Raw genomic sequence first — 19324 nt, 5'->3', positions numbered from 1 at the left:
ACTGGGTTAGGTAGTGCCCCGGGGCGTAGGTTAGAAGCCTGAGAGAAGCAAGGGCTTTAAACTTAGCCCCAAGGCATTATCGGCCCCGGTAATGCCCGCTGCTGCCCCCAGCGAGTGGTACTGCCGTATCCCAGCATTTGTACCTGGATACTAATAGTTTTTGTTTTCAAGTTGAGTAACAGCATGTTTGCCATTTCCCAACTTGAAAGAAACTACAGACCAAGATGGCCTCCATAGATCAGGGAGAAAGGAACTACACTTAGTCCCCTCTTGCTTTCCATGGTGGCCATTGCCAGGAAGGAGTGTTCATGGTGCAAGCGAGGAATGGAGGAGCGCAAGATAAGTGGGGGTTGGGTGGGGAAGAATGTGGAAATTAGGGGTTTGGGCAAAGGAAGGGAAAGGGAGCGTATGTGCACTTACCCGATTCCCAGCGGGGCAGGTTTGGTGGCCTCCCGCTTCTGAGGAGGCTCAGAGCGAGTTTCTACCATGTGTCCACCGCGTGGTAAAGCCTCCATTCTGATCTTCCCGATTGGCTGGGTGGACGCCCCCACCAAACCTCCACCCCCGTTGGGTAGTAAGTCTTGATTTATGCAATTTCTGAAATTGCAAACAAAAGGTATTAATGGCTCATGTTTTATTTTCTTAACAGTGTCTTCGAGCAACATGACTCAACCAGGTAAGTTCCTAAACATGCATGCTCCAGCGGCCTGTCCCATGCATGCTGAAATACCCCCCTCTTCCCCTGATTGTACCCCCCATCTACTGCACACTGTTTCAGATGCTCAACCACCTTTACGACCCTCCACCCAGAGAGCCTGCACACACGCATGCGCTGTTCCGCTCTCATTTCGACTCCGATGTGGCTGTGCACACACAGTCCTACAACCCCTTGCACTCTGCTGCACAATCTCAGCCCTTCCCAAGCCCCTCCTCACAATCCCAATCCTTCTTATGAATATTAACACACGTGTATACTTCCATTCTACATGCAAGGCTGTCGCTCATATTCTGTTCTGACAAAACCTTTGAGTCCCACATATGATCGTCCACTACCTTACTTTCTCATGTACACTCCTACACCCTTGTACACACTATTACAATTGTGTTTCAATGTGTACAGCCTTAATCACTCTCTACCACATTTACACATGCGCACTCCTACTCATTCCACCTTACATCCCGATGAAAGCTCATGCACACTCGTGCACCCTCACACATCCGCACTCATGCTGTAACCTCAGCACTTCTCCAAGCGGAAAGGGCTCATAGATGTGTAGAGTGATGTCATCTGTCCTCTTTCTCTGGAATGACGGGACACCTTAGACCAGATCCGGGTAACAGAGTTGTTTAGGACATGCCTTTACTATGGAGCAGCCCCATTTCTGACTTGATAAACCCTCTGCTTATTCAGATTGTTGGCAGCCCACTCGTTTTGCTCGGGTGTGCTTGTTTTGTTCCTCTTTAGAGGAGTGTTATAGCAGGATGGTGGCTGTGTCAGGGTGTAAATGACTCCTGCAAGAAGGACTAATCCGAGGGCCCGAGTCCGTCTCTAGCTTTCATTCCTTTCCACTTTCAGTACTTATTCCTTCTGTGCAGTGTTTTTTTCTTTTTTCTCCCTTTCTTTAATCTCTCGCTGTCTTCATTTCACTTCCTGTCCATTGCTTAGTTGCCCTCTCTCCTCTCCTTCTTTGAGATGGAACAAAGGGAAACAGGCTAAGGCTCAGGGGCCAGGGCCCCGGTGTGCCCCTAGCACGGGCCCACCAGTGGTGGCTAAATGGGGGCTTGTGTGCATCTGATATAAACCGCACAATGTACAACACCAACTTAAACTGAAGGCCAACTAGACAAATAGCACTGATGAAAGGTGGATGTTGCTGTTCCAGTTTACTGGGGTCCAGAGTACAGTCTGTGCCTGCGTTTATCAATCGTGCTGTTTTTCTTTGCTTCACAGTGTCTACCACAACAATGGCCACAGCAGCGCACCCAGGTACGTCCTCCTTTCCCCCCAGTCTCAGCTAAGGTATGGCTTCTGTTCTGGCGGCTCTTAGACATTCCTGCAACGCTCCCTGCGGCCTCCACCTGCTTCTCCTTTTACACTCTTTCTCCCTTTTGCCCACTGATGCTTGCCCAAGCGCACACACGCCTCCATCTTCTTGTGGTACATAGTCCTGCATAGTCTTTCGACCCCTTAAGCCTTCTTTATATCAGTGATGTCCAGTGCACGCGCTTAGAGCTTCCACCCAATCTTGGGAACTGTTGCATGGGTGTCCAAACTCCTACATCCCGTGTTAAGTTGTTGTTGTGTCATCAGTTGTTTTTAATGTGTAGCCAGGTGTCGAGTGGCAGTGCCCTTTATTGTTTTTTTGTATCCATACATCAGTTGTCAATAAAACGTTACTTTGTAATGTGGCATGGCCGCGGTCTCGGGAGGATAGCTCAGGGGCAACGTGCTCGCCTTGGAAGCAAGACGACGTGGAGTGTAACAGGTTCGATCCCCGGGCCCACACTTAGAAACCTCTGGGTATTAGGCGCGTTATAAATAACCTAACCTATCATATCATATCAGCCAGGCTGACAGAGGTCATAACGAGGGCACTGCACTGTGTACATCTCTCTTGGCTGCAACTGACTTGAGGTGAAACCTTTCCCTGATACACTCTCTCCAGGAATCAGTTCCACCTAGAACTACAAGGCACCTCCTTGACTCTTGAACTTGGGGCTTCCCTCAAGGGCCTGGTGCTGATCAGAGCCACCTAGGCCTACAAGCCCCGGCCTTGAGCAGTGAACCTAAGGCTTCCCTCAAGGACCTGGTGCTGATCAGATCCATACAAGCCCCGGCCTTCAGCCGTGAACCTAAGGCGTCCCTCAAGGACCTGGTGCTGATCAGAGCCACCTAGGCCTACAAGCCCCGGCCTTGAGCCGTGAACCTAAGGCGTCCCTCAAGGACCTGGTGCTGATCAGAGCCACCTAGGCCTACAAGCCCCGGCCTTGAGCCGTGAACCTAAGGCTTCCCTCAAGGACCTGGTGCTGATCAGAGCCACCTAGGCCTGCAAGCCCCGGCCTTGAGCAGTGAACCTAAGGCTTCCCTCAAGGACCTGGTGCTGATCAGATCCATACAAGCCCCGGCCTTGAGCCGTGAACCTAAGGCGTCCCTCAAGGACCTGGTGCTGATCAGAGCCACCTAGGCCTACAAGCCCCGGCCTTGAGCCCTGAACCTAAGGCTTCCCTCAAGGACCTGGTGCTGATCAGAGCCACCTAGGCCTACAAGCCCCGGCCTTGAGCTGTGAACCTAAGGCTTCCCTCAAGGGACTGGTGCTGATCAGATCCATCTAGGCCTACAAGCCCTGGCCTTGAGCCGTGAGCCTAAGGCTTCCCTCGAGAGCCTAGTGCTGAGCAGATCCACTGCAAGCTCTTGGGTTTTCTAGCTTTCTATTGTGGTGACTGCTGAGGGCAGAGCCTGCGTTGGGCCAAGATTGAAGGTTGCCCTGCAGAATTCACTGACTCCCGGGTGTGATGCGTTGGGAGCCTTTCCAGTGTTCCAGTGCATGGATGCCACATGGTTTCAGGACCGCAGAAGAGCTTGCAGGTCCCAAGACTCTTGAAAAGAGTAAGGTTGTGTGGTGTTTGCTGTTATCTTGCACACGTTTTTTCCACCCTTTAAATATACAGGTCTGCAGCGGAAACGCTGACCATTCTCAGACGTCTTCACCACTTCCTGTCCCGCTGGATTCTGAATTCAGATACATTCTGAGACACGTAGTTTGGTGCCTGAACTAGAATCTGTTTTTTTTACACTGAGTGGGAGGGAATGAAGGGGGTGTGTCAGTGACGTGGTTTGTAGTTCCAGGATTCTGTAGGCTTTTGCGCTCCATGATGTTGTGGCCTACAGCCCCCATCAGCCTTTGTCCCAAAGTCAATGATAAGGAATCATTGGACGAGAGCAACAGGTTGAAGACCCCTGTTCTATGCTAACCCCTTTCCTCAGGTGCTCTGGGAAGTTATCTAAAGAGCAGATGTGTGCAGATTGTGCTGTGTGTTGTTTTACATTCACTGCTTGAACTAGAAGCTGGTTACACACATTCACAATGTGGTGTGTGAGAGGTGGCTTGTAGTGAAAGTGGCCTCTGCATGTGCTAAGCATTTCTTTCAGGTGCTCTGAGGAGAAGCTGGTTACACACATTCACAATGTGGTGTGTGAGAGGTGGCATGTAGTGAAAGTGGCCTCTGCATGTGCTAAGCATTTCTTTCAGGTGCTCTGAGAAGTTATAGAAAGAGACGTGTATCCTATGTCCAGATCGTGGTGTTGTTTTCTATTCACTATTTGGAGGATGAAGATAAGATTTCTAGTGTGTGAAGGGAGCACAGATTCATTTATGCAAAGGGTTCTTCCCAGGTGTGTTCCTTAATAAAGGTAGGTGGAGGCACGCCATTTGGCTCCATTCCAGGCTTCCTCTTACAAAGCCTGAGGTGAAATAGCAGTTATTGATTCCGTAACCCCACTCTTCTTTCCATCGGACACAGCGTACAATCCGGTTCCCACTCATATACCTGGGAAGGTAAGGGTTAAGACCTTCAGGCTAAATCTCCATCTTTCCACCTGACTTCCAGCTCAGCTCCCAGTCAGAGGGTTGACTCATTTAAAGCATCTGGTGACCACCCAATCCAGGGTGGTCACCATAGGAACCACCCCCCCTCCCCCCCGGATCTTTCTGGACTTCCCACACGTGTGGATTCTGCATAGGAAGCTAGATCGCGTTCAGCCATCCAGTCAGATCTGTTCCTGCTTTGCAGGAAGAGGCCATGACTATATAGTGTCTCAGTCACTCACGCACGACACAGCATTGGGCTGCTGGTCCGAGCACTCGATTCTACACAAGGTGTACCAGTAGGGACATAGCCTAGGATACATCAAGCTGTACCCTACTAAAATTACACATGAAAGTCTTGCACAAACCAGTCGACCTCACGCTACACCATGTGAGAGGACACTCACACAGGGAGCAGGGTACAGTGCGGGATTCCCTATCCATGAGAGCGCAAGAGGGTCTCAGGCGCACATAGGGTTAATGTCCCTAATGAGGCCTTGACGGACAACTCCTCAGCAAAGATTAAGTTAATCGGTCAGGACAACATGCAAATATTCAGGAGTCTCTCACCAGAGTTGCAGTGTTAAACTTTAGAACACAAACAACAGCTGTGCTGGGTCTGAAGCCAAATACCTTCCTATCACCTTCTCCATCACTGTGGCAGTGTGCTCTGCCAGACCAATCAGAAGCTGCCTTAAGGTTTATTGTTTGCGGGTAGTTCAGGGTAGAGGAACTATTTCATACTTTTACAAAAATGTTTATTAATGCATGCTTCGGGGGTGGGGGCGGCCTGGAGCCAGTGTAGAGTGGATGGCTCTGTGATTGCAGCCAACCAGTATCTGATGACAATGGGGGTCATTACGAGTGTGGCGGTCTGGAATTAAGGGTGCTAGTAGCAACGTACCGGCACCCATTCCAGACCATACCACAAGTCTCCGGGCGGTGGCCGTTTCAAACCGGCAGGTATGTCCGGTGCAACCATCTCCCCACTCGCATGGAGTCCTATAGGGCTCCATGGGAATGGGGATTAACGTTTACGGCCGCCTGACCTCCCGATCGGCCAGGACTTGTAATGTCCCGGTGGCACCAGGAAGTCAGGTGCCTGTAAAGTTTTGCGAGTCTGGCGGCACCCCGCCAGAATCATCGGCAGGGTTACTGCCGAACTCGTAATGAGGCCCAATGTCTTGAAACACTATTATATTGACGCTTTTCACACCCAGACTGCAGGAATGCATGAGGGAAGCGGGTGTTCCACCGTGGACAAGATTTTATCAGCAAAGAATTAATTTACAGCAAGTCCTCGGCATCCAACCAAAACGGCACCAGTCACCCACATGGATCTGGAGGCTGGCAGCTAGTCTGGTCTGCCATCACACAGTGCTCGCTGAGGGACCCTGGATGCCTTAGCAGAATGTCTGACCTTGGCAGTTCTCATTTTCTGAATGCCTCACTCATCGCGCCCAATGCCCAGCTCTCAGCAGCGGGGAAGAGACCCAGTATCCAGCCTCGCTAGTGCTGTTGATTCAGTGGGCGAGTATAGTATGCCAGGGGACTGGGGGATCTCGGTCAGGGCTCTTCCCTACTGGCCGATGGGCAGGTTGCCCCACTTCCTTGTCCTCATTCCCTAATAAGTCATCGTCCGACCTGGTATCTCCTCCATTGCTGTCGATATAATCTCAGAAGCTTAGTCTCCTTAATACTGTGCCTTCCTGCTGCCCTTCTTCTATGTCAATCACGCTCCCACACTCCCCCCTCCCAGAGGACCTGATATTGTCTCTAGCTGGCAGCATGGCTGCCCTATCATATCTCCTGCCTCGGTCCCGTTCTCCTTGCTCCTCACTCTCCTTGTTGTCACAGAAACGTGCTAAACTTCACTCGCACCTCCCTCACAGCACGCTCATTGTCTTCCCTGCGCTCTCTCTCTAAGGCGTTGTTCCACTTCCAATTTCCACTTCTCCTTCTTTATCTGCACCTGCTTCTTCTTCTCTTCTTCTGCCCTTTTTCTCGCCATATCCTCGAGCTCTCTGTCTCCACATATCTCGCTGTTTCTCCCTTTGTGCTGTTTCGTGTTCCTCCTCCTCCTTCTCTTGTCTCTCTACTTCTTCCACTATCACTGCCCATTCCCTTGCCTCACTCGTGTCCTTACAACCCATTAGTTCCATATTAGGACCTCCCACTTCTTCCGCTGTCTTCCCAAGTAGTTTGAATAGTATTTGTCCTCCTACCCACTCGTTGGATACTATACTCTGCGGTCTTTCCTGTCCTTCTTCCATCTCCACGTCGCACTCTTTTATGTGCGCTGGGATCTCGCTGCACTCTCTTTTTCGCCTCTTGTGCTTTCAGCTTCCTCGACTGCATGTCCGGTCTCGTTCTGCCCTTCCCTCCTGCTGTATGCTGAGGTGCAAATATTGGATTTGTGTACCCCGCTGCTGCTCTCAATTCCCTTGCTGGATATAATACCTGGACCCATGTTGTTGCGCCTTCGCTCTCATGTTCAGGAGGAGGAGGGGTAGGGGCCGAGGGTTTTTCGCCCGCTGCCTCGTGTTGGTTCAGCATCCAGTGATGCTGCGCCACATCCCCTCCATCCTCCTGGAACATTTTCCACAGTTTGAATATAGCCATTTGCTTATTAAATTTCTTCCCCTTGTAGACCTCGTGTATATGCGCTTGTAATGGTTGCTGCACACATTTGGAGAAGCACCCACCTTTTGGCCATGGCTTAGGCAGTTTACCCTCCGTGCTTTGTGTCCATTCCGTGCTAAATATACAAATGGTGTCCTTATATCGCGGAAAGGGACTGGCACATGTGCTGTAGGGGTGTGTCCCCCACGTTGTTGCAACAATACATTACTTTAATACTTAATTGACACCAAGTCGTGGTTTTTGACACTTCTGCTGTTATCAAACAAATGCACTTTACTTGATGTTAACCTCAAATATTCAAATAACAGTTCAATCCACAAAATCACGAACCTCTCCAGCTCTCACCCAATACCCTGGGAGTGCTCCGCGCACTGCCCTTCTGCAACTCTCCACCTTCTCAGGCACACCCACTAATCTTGTGCATGAACCTTCGCACACCGCCACAAAACTCCACAACTCCGTCAATCCTTGATCGTCAAAACGTTCTGCACCTCCGCATGCTCTCCAAGTCCTATACACAAACCTCACTGGTGACATCACCTCAATAATGCGTAAGGATAAAGAAACAGAATCGCTGATAGCTGCCCACTCACAAAATTGATCAAAACATTTCCCAATGACACTGTGACCCCCACAAATACATATATCCACAGCCGTCTTCCTGCCTCCTTGCAGAGGATGCCAATATTTCATGTGCTCAATCTGTACCTACAGCGTCGCCTTGTAGATACAACACCTCTGCAATACATACCAGAAGAACACCTTCCGTGATTCAAGCTGGCTGCTCTTGCTAAGCCCTATGCACAGGGATAGGGCCATCCATGACCCAAGCTACAACTCCCAACCCACAGGAAATCCAATATTTACATAACTTCTGTCATCCTAACCTTGAGTCAATCGTCTAGGCCATCTGCCACAACTGATCACCTCAAGATTGAATGTTCCCTAACCACAGACAATTAACATCCACTTCTACGTCTTACCACCCAACACTCAATACCACCCACACCCAACATCTGTTCACCAGATTCCCTTGTTGCTGTGTGGCTGAGTCTATACTTACACTCCGTGATCTGCTGACGCCGCTCAGCCCCGGCTCTTACCCCAATCTGCCACTCTGCCATTCTGGTCTGCTGGGCATCCCACGGATAGGGGGCAGGATTTTCTCCAAGGTGGCTCCTGAGGGCCTCTTCAAGGGGTGCACCTTCCATGTGGTTGTCATTCTCTGTGGGTCACCTCACAGCCCTCCAGGCATTTAAGACGGAAGAGGCGGCTTCATGCCGATTGAACATAGTGAACTGTCCTTTACTACCACTTCGTATAGTATGCCAGAGGACCGGGTGTTGGCATCACAAAATCACAGCTTAGCAGAGTGCCCAAGGCCCATCAAAGCGCCCCCAGGCAAAGACAGAGGACTCAGCCATGGGGCAAGTTAGAACTGTCCTTTATTTTTCCAAACAGACAGGAATCATACAGGAAGTAACAGAATCTCTGGCAATCACAGCTCCTGAGCCCGTGTCACAAGCTTTTATCCCACTGTGATGTCACAATTCCCAAACCTTCCCAAAAAACCTAAGAACCAAACCCATTGGTAGCTCGGATAATAACACCTATAGAGATCCCAATATAGGTTGTTCGATTGGTCTTCCCATGTCAGGTGAGTTCACCTGAGAATTCCCTAAAAACTATCTATTACATTGTTGCAGGGTCGCAGGACTACCATTGGCCCTTGCATCCTCACACACCACCCCAGGATTTGTGCGTTGTGATTGGCTGGGGCGGGTCTCCCCAAGCCTGGGACCCTGTTCTGTTCCCAGCGCTCAGTGTACCTTTTCAGGATAATGAGAAAGACTGTGTCCCTCCATTGTTGCCACTAATGTAGCCACCTAGCTTAGGTGAGTGCCGGCAGGTTACAATGTTCGGTGGACAATACATGTATCAATTCTGTCTTGCTGGGAACGGCTCAGCTTCTCACCATGAGTATGAGGCCATTGTCTGGCACGGCTGAATCACGTGGGTGAGGACGAAAAACAGAGCTTTTTGGTCTGCAATTAGTTAGGATTTTATTCTGTCATTTTGCAGGTGGGTCCCTTCCCCCCGTAACCAGGAATTTTCCACCCGCCCTTGTCCCTGGCTGCGAGCACTGACTCTGTGCTTCGCTATAGAGTCTGCATCTCGTCTTCCCTTATTTTGGGGCCTGTGCCTTCATGTGAACACAATACAGTCATTCTATGATTTCCCTATATATATATAGTACTATTTTCTTTGGAGATTAGTAGTACTCGAGCCCTTCCAGGTTCCTTATACATTCCTTTAGCTCCATATGGTTAGGTGAAATAAAGCAGTTGCAAGCTTGCTCCGGCTGAACTTTGCTTTCTTGCATTTCTGCATTTGGCTGGTGAAAAAGAAAAATATTCGGACAGTATGTGTATGTATCTGTCCTCTACCTACAGAACAGTGTGTGTATGTTCTTTGTATATCATGTGTGTGTGTGTAATTTCGTGCAGGGATGTGAGTTTACTTTGTGAATAACGCTGCTATGTTGTGTTTTCACTAATGATGTCAGCACGGCTGGACATTTATCATTGGTCAACCTGGTCCAATAAGGTACCTGTATCCGTGAAGACATCAGCTGGATAGGGTTTGAACGGTTGTCTAAGATGATATCGGTTAACGTACGTGGAATACACTGCCCCCCCGGTGATTGGCCGAACAGTGACTGGCTTCTCTTGCTTCTCATCCTCTGGGCTGACATGCGCATAGGGGACCCGAGGGCCATTCCAGGACCCTCTCTTCAGGCACCTGTAGCCGGGATCCCAAGGCTGGCGCTACTCACTACTGCTGCCTTCTTGCCGACACCTCCTGGCGGGTTCTCCCCACGCTGATAACACCTGTGATAGGACCCGTTCATCGCTTGCCACCTGCCAGGTTGGATCCAGGACATGGAGCGGCTCCTCCACTGTAGGTAGAACACTACTTTAAGCTGGTTCATCATTCAGAGCGGCCATTACCCACCTGCTGTGCTGGGTATATAACAGAGCTTCGTATCTCCTTACACTTCGCTGGAACATACTACACAGTGCGAATGCCACTGGTCCAGTTTCTGGGTGCCTGCCCTACCTCCTCTATCTCCTTCCGATCTCCTAGCTGCAGCTTAATGTACAGTGCAATAGCCCACGTCTCAGGCTATCGTTCTGGCAAAATCAACCAAAGGCGCAAAACAATCGGACATTGCCTCCCTTCTACAAAATACTACAGAGAAGTCTACAAGAGGCAACTAAGTGGAATGAATGGTCCACGCTACTGACTCCTCCCTCCAAACAGCTATGAAATCAAGACTACAGATCACCTTGCAGGAATGGAGAAATACCAGAGAGACACAGCTGATCACTGCCCGCCCTGGATAAAAGGGAAGAAGAGGTGAAAGAGAGAACTACGGCAGTGGAAACCACACTATGTGAGCAGGGATATGAGATTAGTGAATGCTCCAACAGGATTGAAGCCCTTAAAGCCCACTGTGAGGCCTTGGAGGTAAGACAGGAGGATGCAGAGAACCGGTCATGCCATAATAATATCCACCTCCAGCGCATTCCAGTAACAGTCCCTGAGGAAGATCTGATGGAGTGTGTGCAGGACTTTTCCTTTTTTTGTGCTGGCCCTCCCAGATGGTGCTGAACTGGAATTGGACACGGTTCACCAAACACATCCAAGACAACCACTGAATGGCCCTCCGTACGTATTACCCACAGTGCACTTTTATGAGGCCAAAGAACGCATCATGAAATCAGCGAGGGAGTGACCTAGAATGCAATTCAGGGATACCTCTATCTCCCTATACCAAGACCTGGCTGTGTCCACTTTAGCAAAAAGGGAGGGACCTGCAGCCCATGACTAAGTGGCTACGGGAAAGGAAGACCGCACATGCTACTCTTCACAGCAGACAGCAAGACCTGGAAGGTGGGATTTATGAAGGATGCTGAATGCCTGCTTAATCCAGAAGCAGTGGTGGAGATGGGTGGGATTGGGAGGGGAGTTGAGGGTGCTCAGCCTAGCAGGGCTCTGACAGCCTGGTCACGAATGGAGAGACGAAGAAGGCCAAGAGTCCCGTCCTGTAAGGACAGGAAGGGAGCACCTAGGTGACTGATAGATTTCTTGCTAGCCTTTCTTTTTGTTGGGCACTAGTTTGGATTGCCCCTCTTTTGGTTCTGGTTCAGGGGTCTAAATGGGTAATACAAGAATATTCAGGTTGAGATGCATTTGAGATAATACATGTGCATTGATGGGGATTGAACGTTTGTATTTTACCTACAAGTATTTGAATTCTGTTCTTGGCTCTCTTTGGAAGTCCCTTGAGTGCACTCTGATTTCTGATGCTTGTTAATCTGCTTAGAATCACATGCTGTGCATATAGTCCGACATCTAGTGGTAATCACAGAGTATTGCATCTTTCTTTCGAGGATTGAAAGGGGACGTCGACATGGGCATGCCTGTACCACTATCCCTAGCGTGACGTGAAGTGTACCCAAAATCCCTCACGCGTCAATGTCCCTCAGATTGTTTTTTTCTGCCCAGCTAGCTGGTCGCCCTATGCAGAGCTTCAAAGAGATATATTGCAAAAGTTATAGCTTGACTGTCCCACAACCGTTGGTCGTTTATTCTTCGACCTTCATCATCAACGGCTACTTGTGGATCCCTATGCCGAAGATGTCTACTGCTTTCGGCAACTGGTGCCTCGGTCGACAATGTCGACCGCGTGGCCTGAGCTCTCCGGCCAGGCCTATACAGTAGGGAGAGTGGGTCCCTGGGGTTTGATTCTCTAAGAATGCATTTCCTTTTCCCCTCTCTTTTCCCTTCTTGTCTGGCTGCCATCCTTTACCTCGACTATGGAGAAGACTCCATTTAAGTTTTGTTCATCTTCTAACAGAAAATACCTGCGGAAGGACACTCACCGAAAGTGTAACAAGTGTCTGTCTTATGATCACGATGAGACATCCTGCAAGTCTTGCCAATTTTTCCGTCCAAAGATGCTAAAGGATTGGTGGACCAAACGGTGGCCGGCCTACGCCATGTAGGCCGAGAGTGTTTCCCCCGTCTGCACATGCGCCTCATGTGACGAGGATGCCAGAGGCAGCCATGGCTCCAATGTGGAGGCCATAGACCTTTCCGTGGAACCTTCCGGTTCCCAGTTGCCCGTACCTGACAGTACTGCTATGGGGAGATCAGACCCTGGCGACAGGGGCACACCCGCACCACAAAAGCATAAGCACACCCTCACTGTATCTGTCGTCTCGACATGCGTCCAGGCATTCCTCCCATAACGGTGTCTCTGTTAAAAAACACTAGAGCGTCAATGCGTTGTCTAGGAGTGCGTCAGCCCCAAAGGTTTCGGCAGAGACGAAAACCTTGACAACGCGTACATTATTTCGGCGGCGAATAAGACGAAAAGCACATCCTCTCGTCAAGAGGAGTATTCAGAAGGGTCCCATCACCTCTCTAAGATTTTGTCTGATAAGACCCCTCCTTTTAAGGCCCCTTTTTCTCCTGGTGAGCCTTTCCACCCTTCTGACCCCTCTGGTTCATCCCCATGGACCAGTGTGAGGTTTGAGAGCTGTATGGACAAACTGTCACAGTTTGTAGACTTATCTGACACATTTTTCACCCCTAAGAGACCTAGGTAGGAGGATTCCTGCCCTAGTTTACCAAAGGTGCAAAAACTCTCCAGCCAAACTACACAGGAAGATGTTTTTGAATTCTCAGAACCTGAAGAGGTCTATGAGGATCCCTATGACCAACAAGAGAATCCTTTTGAGCAGGACACACCTACCCAGTGCCCAGATTGGGGCTGAGATCAGCCTGTAGAGGAAGCACCTTGGCTTTCCCCCACTCCAACTCCTGACCCAGACGCCATTTGTCTGGATCCTCCCTACTCGCCTCCACAGAGGCCGGCATCGCCTATTGATGATCAAATGGCTTTTAAGGCAATCCTGAAAAGGGCTGCAGACCATTTTGAAATTGCCACGCAGGAAGCTATAAAAAGATACTGACTTTGTGGAGGACATCCTAAATGAAAAAAAAAACACAAGTCTGGCAATCCCACTACTAAATTCCATCAAGAAGCGCATTGCAGCATCTTTACTTTACCCTTCACTTACAAGGCTGTCAACCCTCAGGTTGAAAAGCTGTTTCGCCCCTCCCCTTCTGACCCGTGGTAAATCCTGGGGCATGCCACTCCAGACTCCCTGGTCGTCACTACTACCAGGAAGAGGGCCGGAGTCGTGTTGTCTACTTCAGAAGCACCACCCGACAAGGACTGCAAAAATGTGTATGCCCTGGGCAAACGCATCACCACTTCAGTGGCATATTGAACAAATATTGCTAATAACACTACACTTCATGCAAGTTCTAGTGATGTGCAGTGGAACTTCCCCGAGTTTGAGTTTCAGTTTGGGGTCTCCAAGAAGTCCCCAAACCGGTACAATCACGCCTACTGGCGGTTGTCTCGGAAGGGAAACAGGTACCCCATAATATCCTAAAAAACATGCAGCTGAGATGGTGGGGCGGACCCTGGCCCAGGGTACTCTTCTCAAACGGAACACCTGGCTCAAGAACTCAGGGTATAAGCCAGAAACTCAGGCCTCCCTAATAAACAAACTGGTGGAAGACACATTTGTTTAGAAAATCTGTGGATGATGCCTTGGGGACAGCGAAAAAAGAGCACAAGACTCACAAATCACTGCTAGACCTTATCAACAGCAAGGAGGTAGCTTTCGGGGGCAATCTTTTTTCCGTTCTCCACACAACCAGTATGGAACAGGGGGTACACCATGGTCCTCCGGACAGGGCGCAGCTGGCACCAGTCAATACCAGCAGAGGGATCAGCAAAGAGGAAAAAGGCAGGGGTAGGAACTCCACCCCAAGAAGCTCCCCGGGCCTCCGTTCAGAAAAGACTTCGCAGTCTGAGTCCCCTCCCGTGCCTCCCTGGTCAGGGGACGTTTTACATATTTTCTTCACGCATGGGAGGGAGTCACTTCAGACCAGTGGCTGCTCAAGACCGTTACCCACTGTTATTGTATCATTGTTAGGGAGAATTCTCTTAAAAGGCTAATTTCCCAAACCTAGTGAGTCCCCCAGCAGCTTTGCTGGATTTTTGGGGTTTGTTTCTTTCTCCTGCTAAGAGTGAGACTCTTTTTCTCCCACTCTTAGGCATGATTTGAGGTATGTCTTTGACTTGGTATGTGCTTAGGGGCTAAGGGGTCTTTTACTCCATAGGGCTTCATGTGTTTTTTTTATGTGTGTTACACAGCACCCTCAGTGCAGTAACACAGGGGTGTCATAGTGACCCCCAAACATAGACTCCATACCCTGGGACTGACTACTGTCTCCCAGGGCATGTAAAGTCACCACTGGCTTTATTAGTCCAAAATTGTGAACAGAACCAGTACAAACCATCATATTGTGGAAGTACTGGAAGGGGTTAATTAGATTATCCCTGGATCTGTTTCCAAGGGGGCACTGTCCAGTCCCCCTTTGTCGAGTTTCTGGCTAGTGGCAGTGGTTACCACGGATTCCACCGGAATATTTCCTATGGGATTTTCCCATTCATATTAAACGCACCACCTTTTTGGTGCATTGTAAAGATACCGCCGGTTTATTAAATTAATATAAAATCGCCGGTTGGGTCTTTTTGCCAGAACTCTTTCGCAAAATGGCATACGTGTCCGTCTCTGTAACTCCAACCAAGGTCGGGCCGTTTGTTCCTCTTTTTGGCGGGCTTCTTCACAGAAGCCCTCCAACTGGTGCCACTCTGTCTGGGATTCACAGGATGTGTGGGTGGAGGAATTGGCACCCTGGACTGTTTTGCCTTAGCAACCCAAGTCGCACTCTGGCCCTCATTACAACCTTGGCAGGGGACCATGGTGCTATTAGCACCATGGTCCATGCCGCTAAGGTTACGATTCCGCCATGGTGGATGGCGGAATTACCGCCCCATTACAAGATGAGTGGGGCGGTAATTCCCCATTCACCAATGGACCCTTCCCCATTCCCATTTTTGCCCCATAGGGCATAATGGGAATGGGGAAGGCGATAATTACGGCACCGTAAATTACGGTTGCCGTAATTATCGCCAAGGTCCCTTAGCGGGTTGGTTTTTAACGCCTGCAAAAAGCAGGCGTTAAAGTCACCATCCCGCTAAGGGACCTTGTAATCAGGCGGTAAGTGTTTAACGGCACCGACGCTCTTTACGGCGCCGTTAAACACTTACCGCCTGGGTTGTAATGAGGGCCTCTGTCTTGATTGGCCCAGTGGTGAGCCACCCGGCTCACCACTTAGCATGTATGAGTGACAGCTAGGCTGTTTGAATGGGGGGTTTTCTGCATAAAAGCAGGGCTTTTGGGACTTGAACTTCAGACATCGCCACGGGACCTAAGAAATCCAAAGAGGGGAGAAGCTGAGCCATCTACAATGACGAAACCACCGTTGGAGCCCTGCTGCAACGACCTCACCACTTCCCCGACGACAAGAGAAGATCTTCTGCTGCAAGAGTCTTCGCCCCCTGAACTGGTGGGGACAACCAGTTCGACATTCGCCTTCCAGGATGCCCATTGGTCGAATCGCCAGTGCCAAGCACCCGGCAGCCAGATAGCCAAGCTTCAGTCCACTGGGACCACAAATAAAAGGAGCGCACCTTTTAACTGAAAAAACTCCGCAGCTGGTTTCATCCCTGGGTAGTGCAACGACTCCAAGTTTCCTCCTCGATGAGATCTTCTCTTCCCCTGGTCGAAACCACGAACTGCAACCGCTGCCAGGAACAACTGCTACCGCTGGAGCTTCCTCACTTTTAAAGGTACTGTGTTCCGCCTGGCCTCCCTTTCTACGGATCGCTAAAGGTGACCCTTAAATCCTTGGCTTTCCAACTGGGTTGGCCCCCAGACCTTCTATCTTTATCTTTCGCATCAAACCAACCTCTTTTGAACATTCAGCAAAGACTTGAGTGCATTTTTAAACTGTGTGATCTTGGGCACATTTCGCCTTGCTCCATTTAAAGTGGCCCTGGCCTATGAACTTTGGCTCCTCTACAGTAGACTCTGCCTTCACTAGCTTGCTCTGGTCTTAGAAAAGTGTTGGGAACTGTTTTGTTTTCATGACCTGTCTTTTTCTCTCCCTCTAACTTAATTATTGGAGTGCCATCTAAGTTAAGCGATCGCATCTGTTTTTACAAATAGTAGTGTTTTGACCTAGACTTGTCTAAATAATTGTTAAGGGATGTGTGTATACTTTTTCTGATTGTGTTTGAACTTGCTTTGATCTATAGTGCTTAGTGTATTTCCTAAAGTGTGTTTTAAATAAATAATTATATACTTTTGATACCAAGCTCTGGTCAGTGTTTGCTTGCTCCACTGTATTCTTGGCCCTATTGTGTATCCTCTGTATACTGCCCTACTCTTCTTGAGAGAAGTCTGACTGCTCAGCCACAGCTACCAGGTAAATCTGGGTGGTGCAGACTGCTACCAATTGGGTTTACTGCTTACTCCTGTAGTCTTAATCTTTTTGCAGTGTTCCCCAAGGGGACTGCACAGGATTCTGCCTAACAATCATGTTCCACCGTCCACCTTGATACCGTCCACCAACATCCAGACGCTAATCGCCAGCACAACTGCAGATCCTGCTGGACGAGTTGCAGATCCTCCAAGAAAAGGGCACCATAGAAGTGGTCCCAAATCATCAGGTAAACAAGGGTATTTATTCAGTGTTCTTCCCTGTGTTAGACTTGCAGCCAGCGAACAAGTTTGTCAGGCCACAAAAGTTTAGAATGACAATATTGCAGGAAGTAATCCCACTGTTAACACAGGGGGATTACATGGCAACATTGGATATGAAAGATGCATATTTTCACAATTCAATGTTGTCAGCACACAGAAAGTACCTAAGGTTCATGATAGAGGACAAGCACTATCAATTCAAAGTCCTCCCCTTCGCCATTGCCTCAGCCCCAAGGGTGTTTACGAAGGTACTGGCGGTAGTAGCGGATCACCTGCGCAGGCAGTCCATTTCAGTCTATCCTTACCTCGACGACTTGCTAATAACAGGGAATTCGTATGGAACATGCCTATCAAATACCCAAAAGACGGTAGAGGTCCTCTTCAGTCTGGGATTCTCGATCAACAAGTAAAAGTCCAGCCTAGACCCGAGCCAAGTCAAGCAGTTTCTGGGGGCTCTAATTCGGACCGAAGACGGGCTCATCTTCCCCTCCAACGACAGAGTACAAAACATGCTGTTGTTCCAGATCCCTCACTATGTAGCCAATTGCGAGATGACCGTACGCAAAGCCATGCGACTGCTAGGGATGATGGCCTCCTGCATTTATCTATTCGCACACGCACATTTGCTCATGCGCCCCATGCAAGAGTGTCTCCCGAGCCAATGGTGTCAGGCCAGCAGACAATGGAACGATCTAGTGGTTGTCTCGGCAGCCCTTGTTCTCTCTCTCTGCAGTGGTGATCAAGGAAAAACCTCTTGCAGAGGAAGACCTTCACCAACCCTGCCCTAGAAGCCACTCTCACCGTGGACGCATCCCTGACGGGGTGGGGGCTCACCTCCTTTATCAGACGGAGCACAACGTTTGGTCCCTAGCGGTAGCATCCAACCACATAAACCTGTTGGAATTGCTAGAAGTGTTCAAGGCCCTGAAGGCTTTTCAAGCACACCTACAGGGAACGACAGTTCTAGTCCTCACGGACAGCACCACGGCCATGTATTGCCTGAACAAGCAAGGGGGCACACACTCTCCAGGGCTATACAAACTGTCACAGAACATATGGCAATGGGCTCTCAAACAGAAGATGTTCCTGCTGTCACAATACGTTCCAGGGGAACTCAATCTGCTGGCGGACGTGCTCAGCAGACTTCCCACTACCCGTAGAGTACGAGTGGCAATTGCACAAAGACATTGTTCTCAACGTCTTGGCAGACTGGGGCTTCCCAGAGATCGACTTGTTTGCAACTCTGGAAAACGCTCAATGCCCAGATTTCACCTCCAGGTACCCGCAGGACCGCTCCCAGGGGAATGGACAATGGATAACATGGGCAGGGAAATGTGTCTACGCTTTTCCCCTGACTCCTCTATTGAACAAGATAGTGCAGAAGATGCACCAGGAACCAGCCACGATGATCCTGATGGCCCTGATGTGGGCCCACCAACCCTGGTTCTCTCATCTGATGGCAATGTCAGTCTCCCCTGCGAGGAAGCTGCCATGCCCGTACATCATGCTGTCTCAAGACAAAGACAAAGATCCAATGCTAGAGAACCTGCTTTGATGACACTTTCATTCATCGGACTTGTCTAGAAACATCATCAGGGGTGACCAGGGCAAAGTAGGACAAAGGAGGAGGAGTGACAGCCTCAGAAGGACCAGGAGTGGTAGAGGATGAAGAGGGGGTAGAGGAAGAGAGTGTGGACAGGATCTCCTGAGTTTTAGTAGTGAAATGAGAGGCCAAGGCCGCGCAGAGGGTTTGGGAGGGAACACGAGAGGTAAAGACTGCAGCAGGATTGGCCAGCTCCTTGCAGATTTGGAAAGGTTCGGCAGAGTTGTTAGATGCCGCAGAGATGCAGGCTTGGATGTAGGCTCTATTCTTAGAGAGAAAAGAGAGTCTGTACAGCCTTTGGAGTCGGAGGCAGGTCGGTTTGTCAGGGTGTGCGCCCGATGCCCTCCACTTCCTCTCCGCTGCCCTGCACTTGCGTTTAAGGGTGACGAGGTCAGAATCATACCAAGAGTTGTACTTGATTTGGGCTACAAGCGGATCCTCATGACAGGGGCAAGGACATCCAGAGTTAGAGAGAGAGAGATGAAGGTTAGAGAGGGCTGTGTCAGGTGTGAGTTAGCCAAATGTACAGGAGGAGGAGAGAAAGTAGCGGCAAAAGCCTTAACTGACACACGCTTCATAGGTCGGATGACCGAGAAGGTAGGTGGCAGTGCTGGAGTCGGCTTGACCTGCAGGCAAGAGAGAGAGAGGTGGGAATAAAGGAGAAAGTGGTCACTCCAAGTGAGAGGAGTGGTGAGAGGGTTAGAGAAGGGGAGGTCTGAGGAGATCAGAAC

General features: G+C 49.8%; 1 protein-coding gene across 14 annotated transcripts in view; it reads left to right on the top strand.

Moving 5' to 3' along the window:
- The window catches only part of LOC138473332 (deleted in malignant brain tumors 1 protein-like), a 678824-nt gene that overhangs the window by 205687 nt on the left and 453813 nt on the right, over positions 1 to 19324 (top strand). For 8 of the 14 annotated variants that reach the window (XM_069612005.1, XM_069612002.1, XM_069612006.1 and 5 more), the window contains exons 2-3: positions 650 to 676; positions 1952 to 1987. The exons of 2 other annotated variants lie outside the window; for them this stretch is intronic. In XM_069612005.1, the coding sequence (XP_069468106.1) occupies positions 650 to 676; positions 1952 to 1987 (63 nt within the window). The remainder of the gene's footprint in view (positions 1 to 649; positions 677 to 1951; positions 1988 to 19324) is intronic. 4 more of the 14 variants (XM_069612011.1, XM_069612008.1, XM_069612009.1 and 1 more) reach the window with 1 other exon arrangement.

This window comes from Ambystoma mexicanum, chromosome 8, assembly GCF_040938575.1.
Source record: "Ambystoma mexicanum isolate Mex_15411 chromosome 8, UKY_AmexF1_1, whole genome shotgun sequence".
In the NCBI taxonomy this organism is placed as follows: Eukaryota; Metazoa; Chordata; class Amphibia; order Caudata; family Ambystomatidae; genus Ambystoma; species Ambystoma mexicanum.
This window is presented reverse-complemented; position numbering and strand designations above follow the sequence as displayed.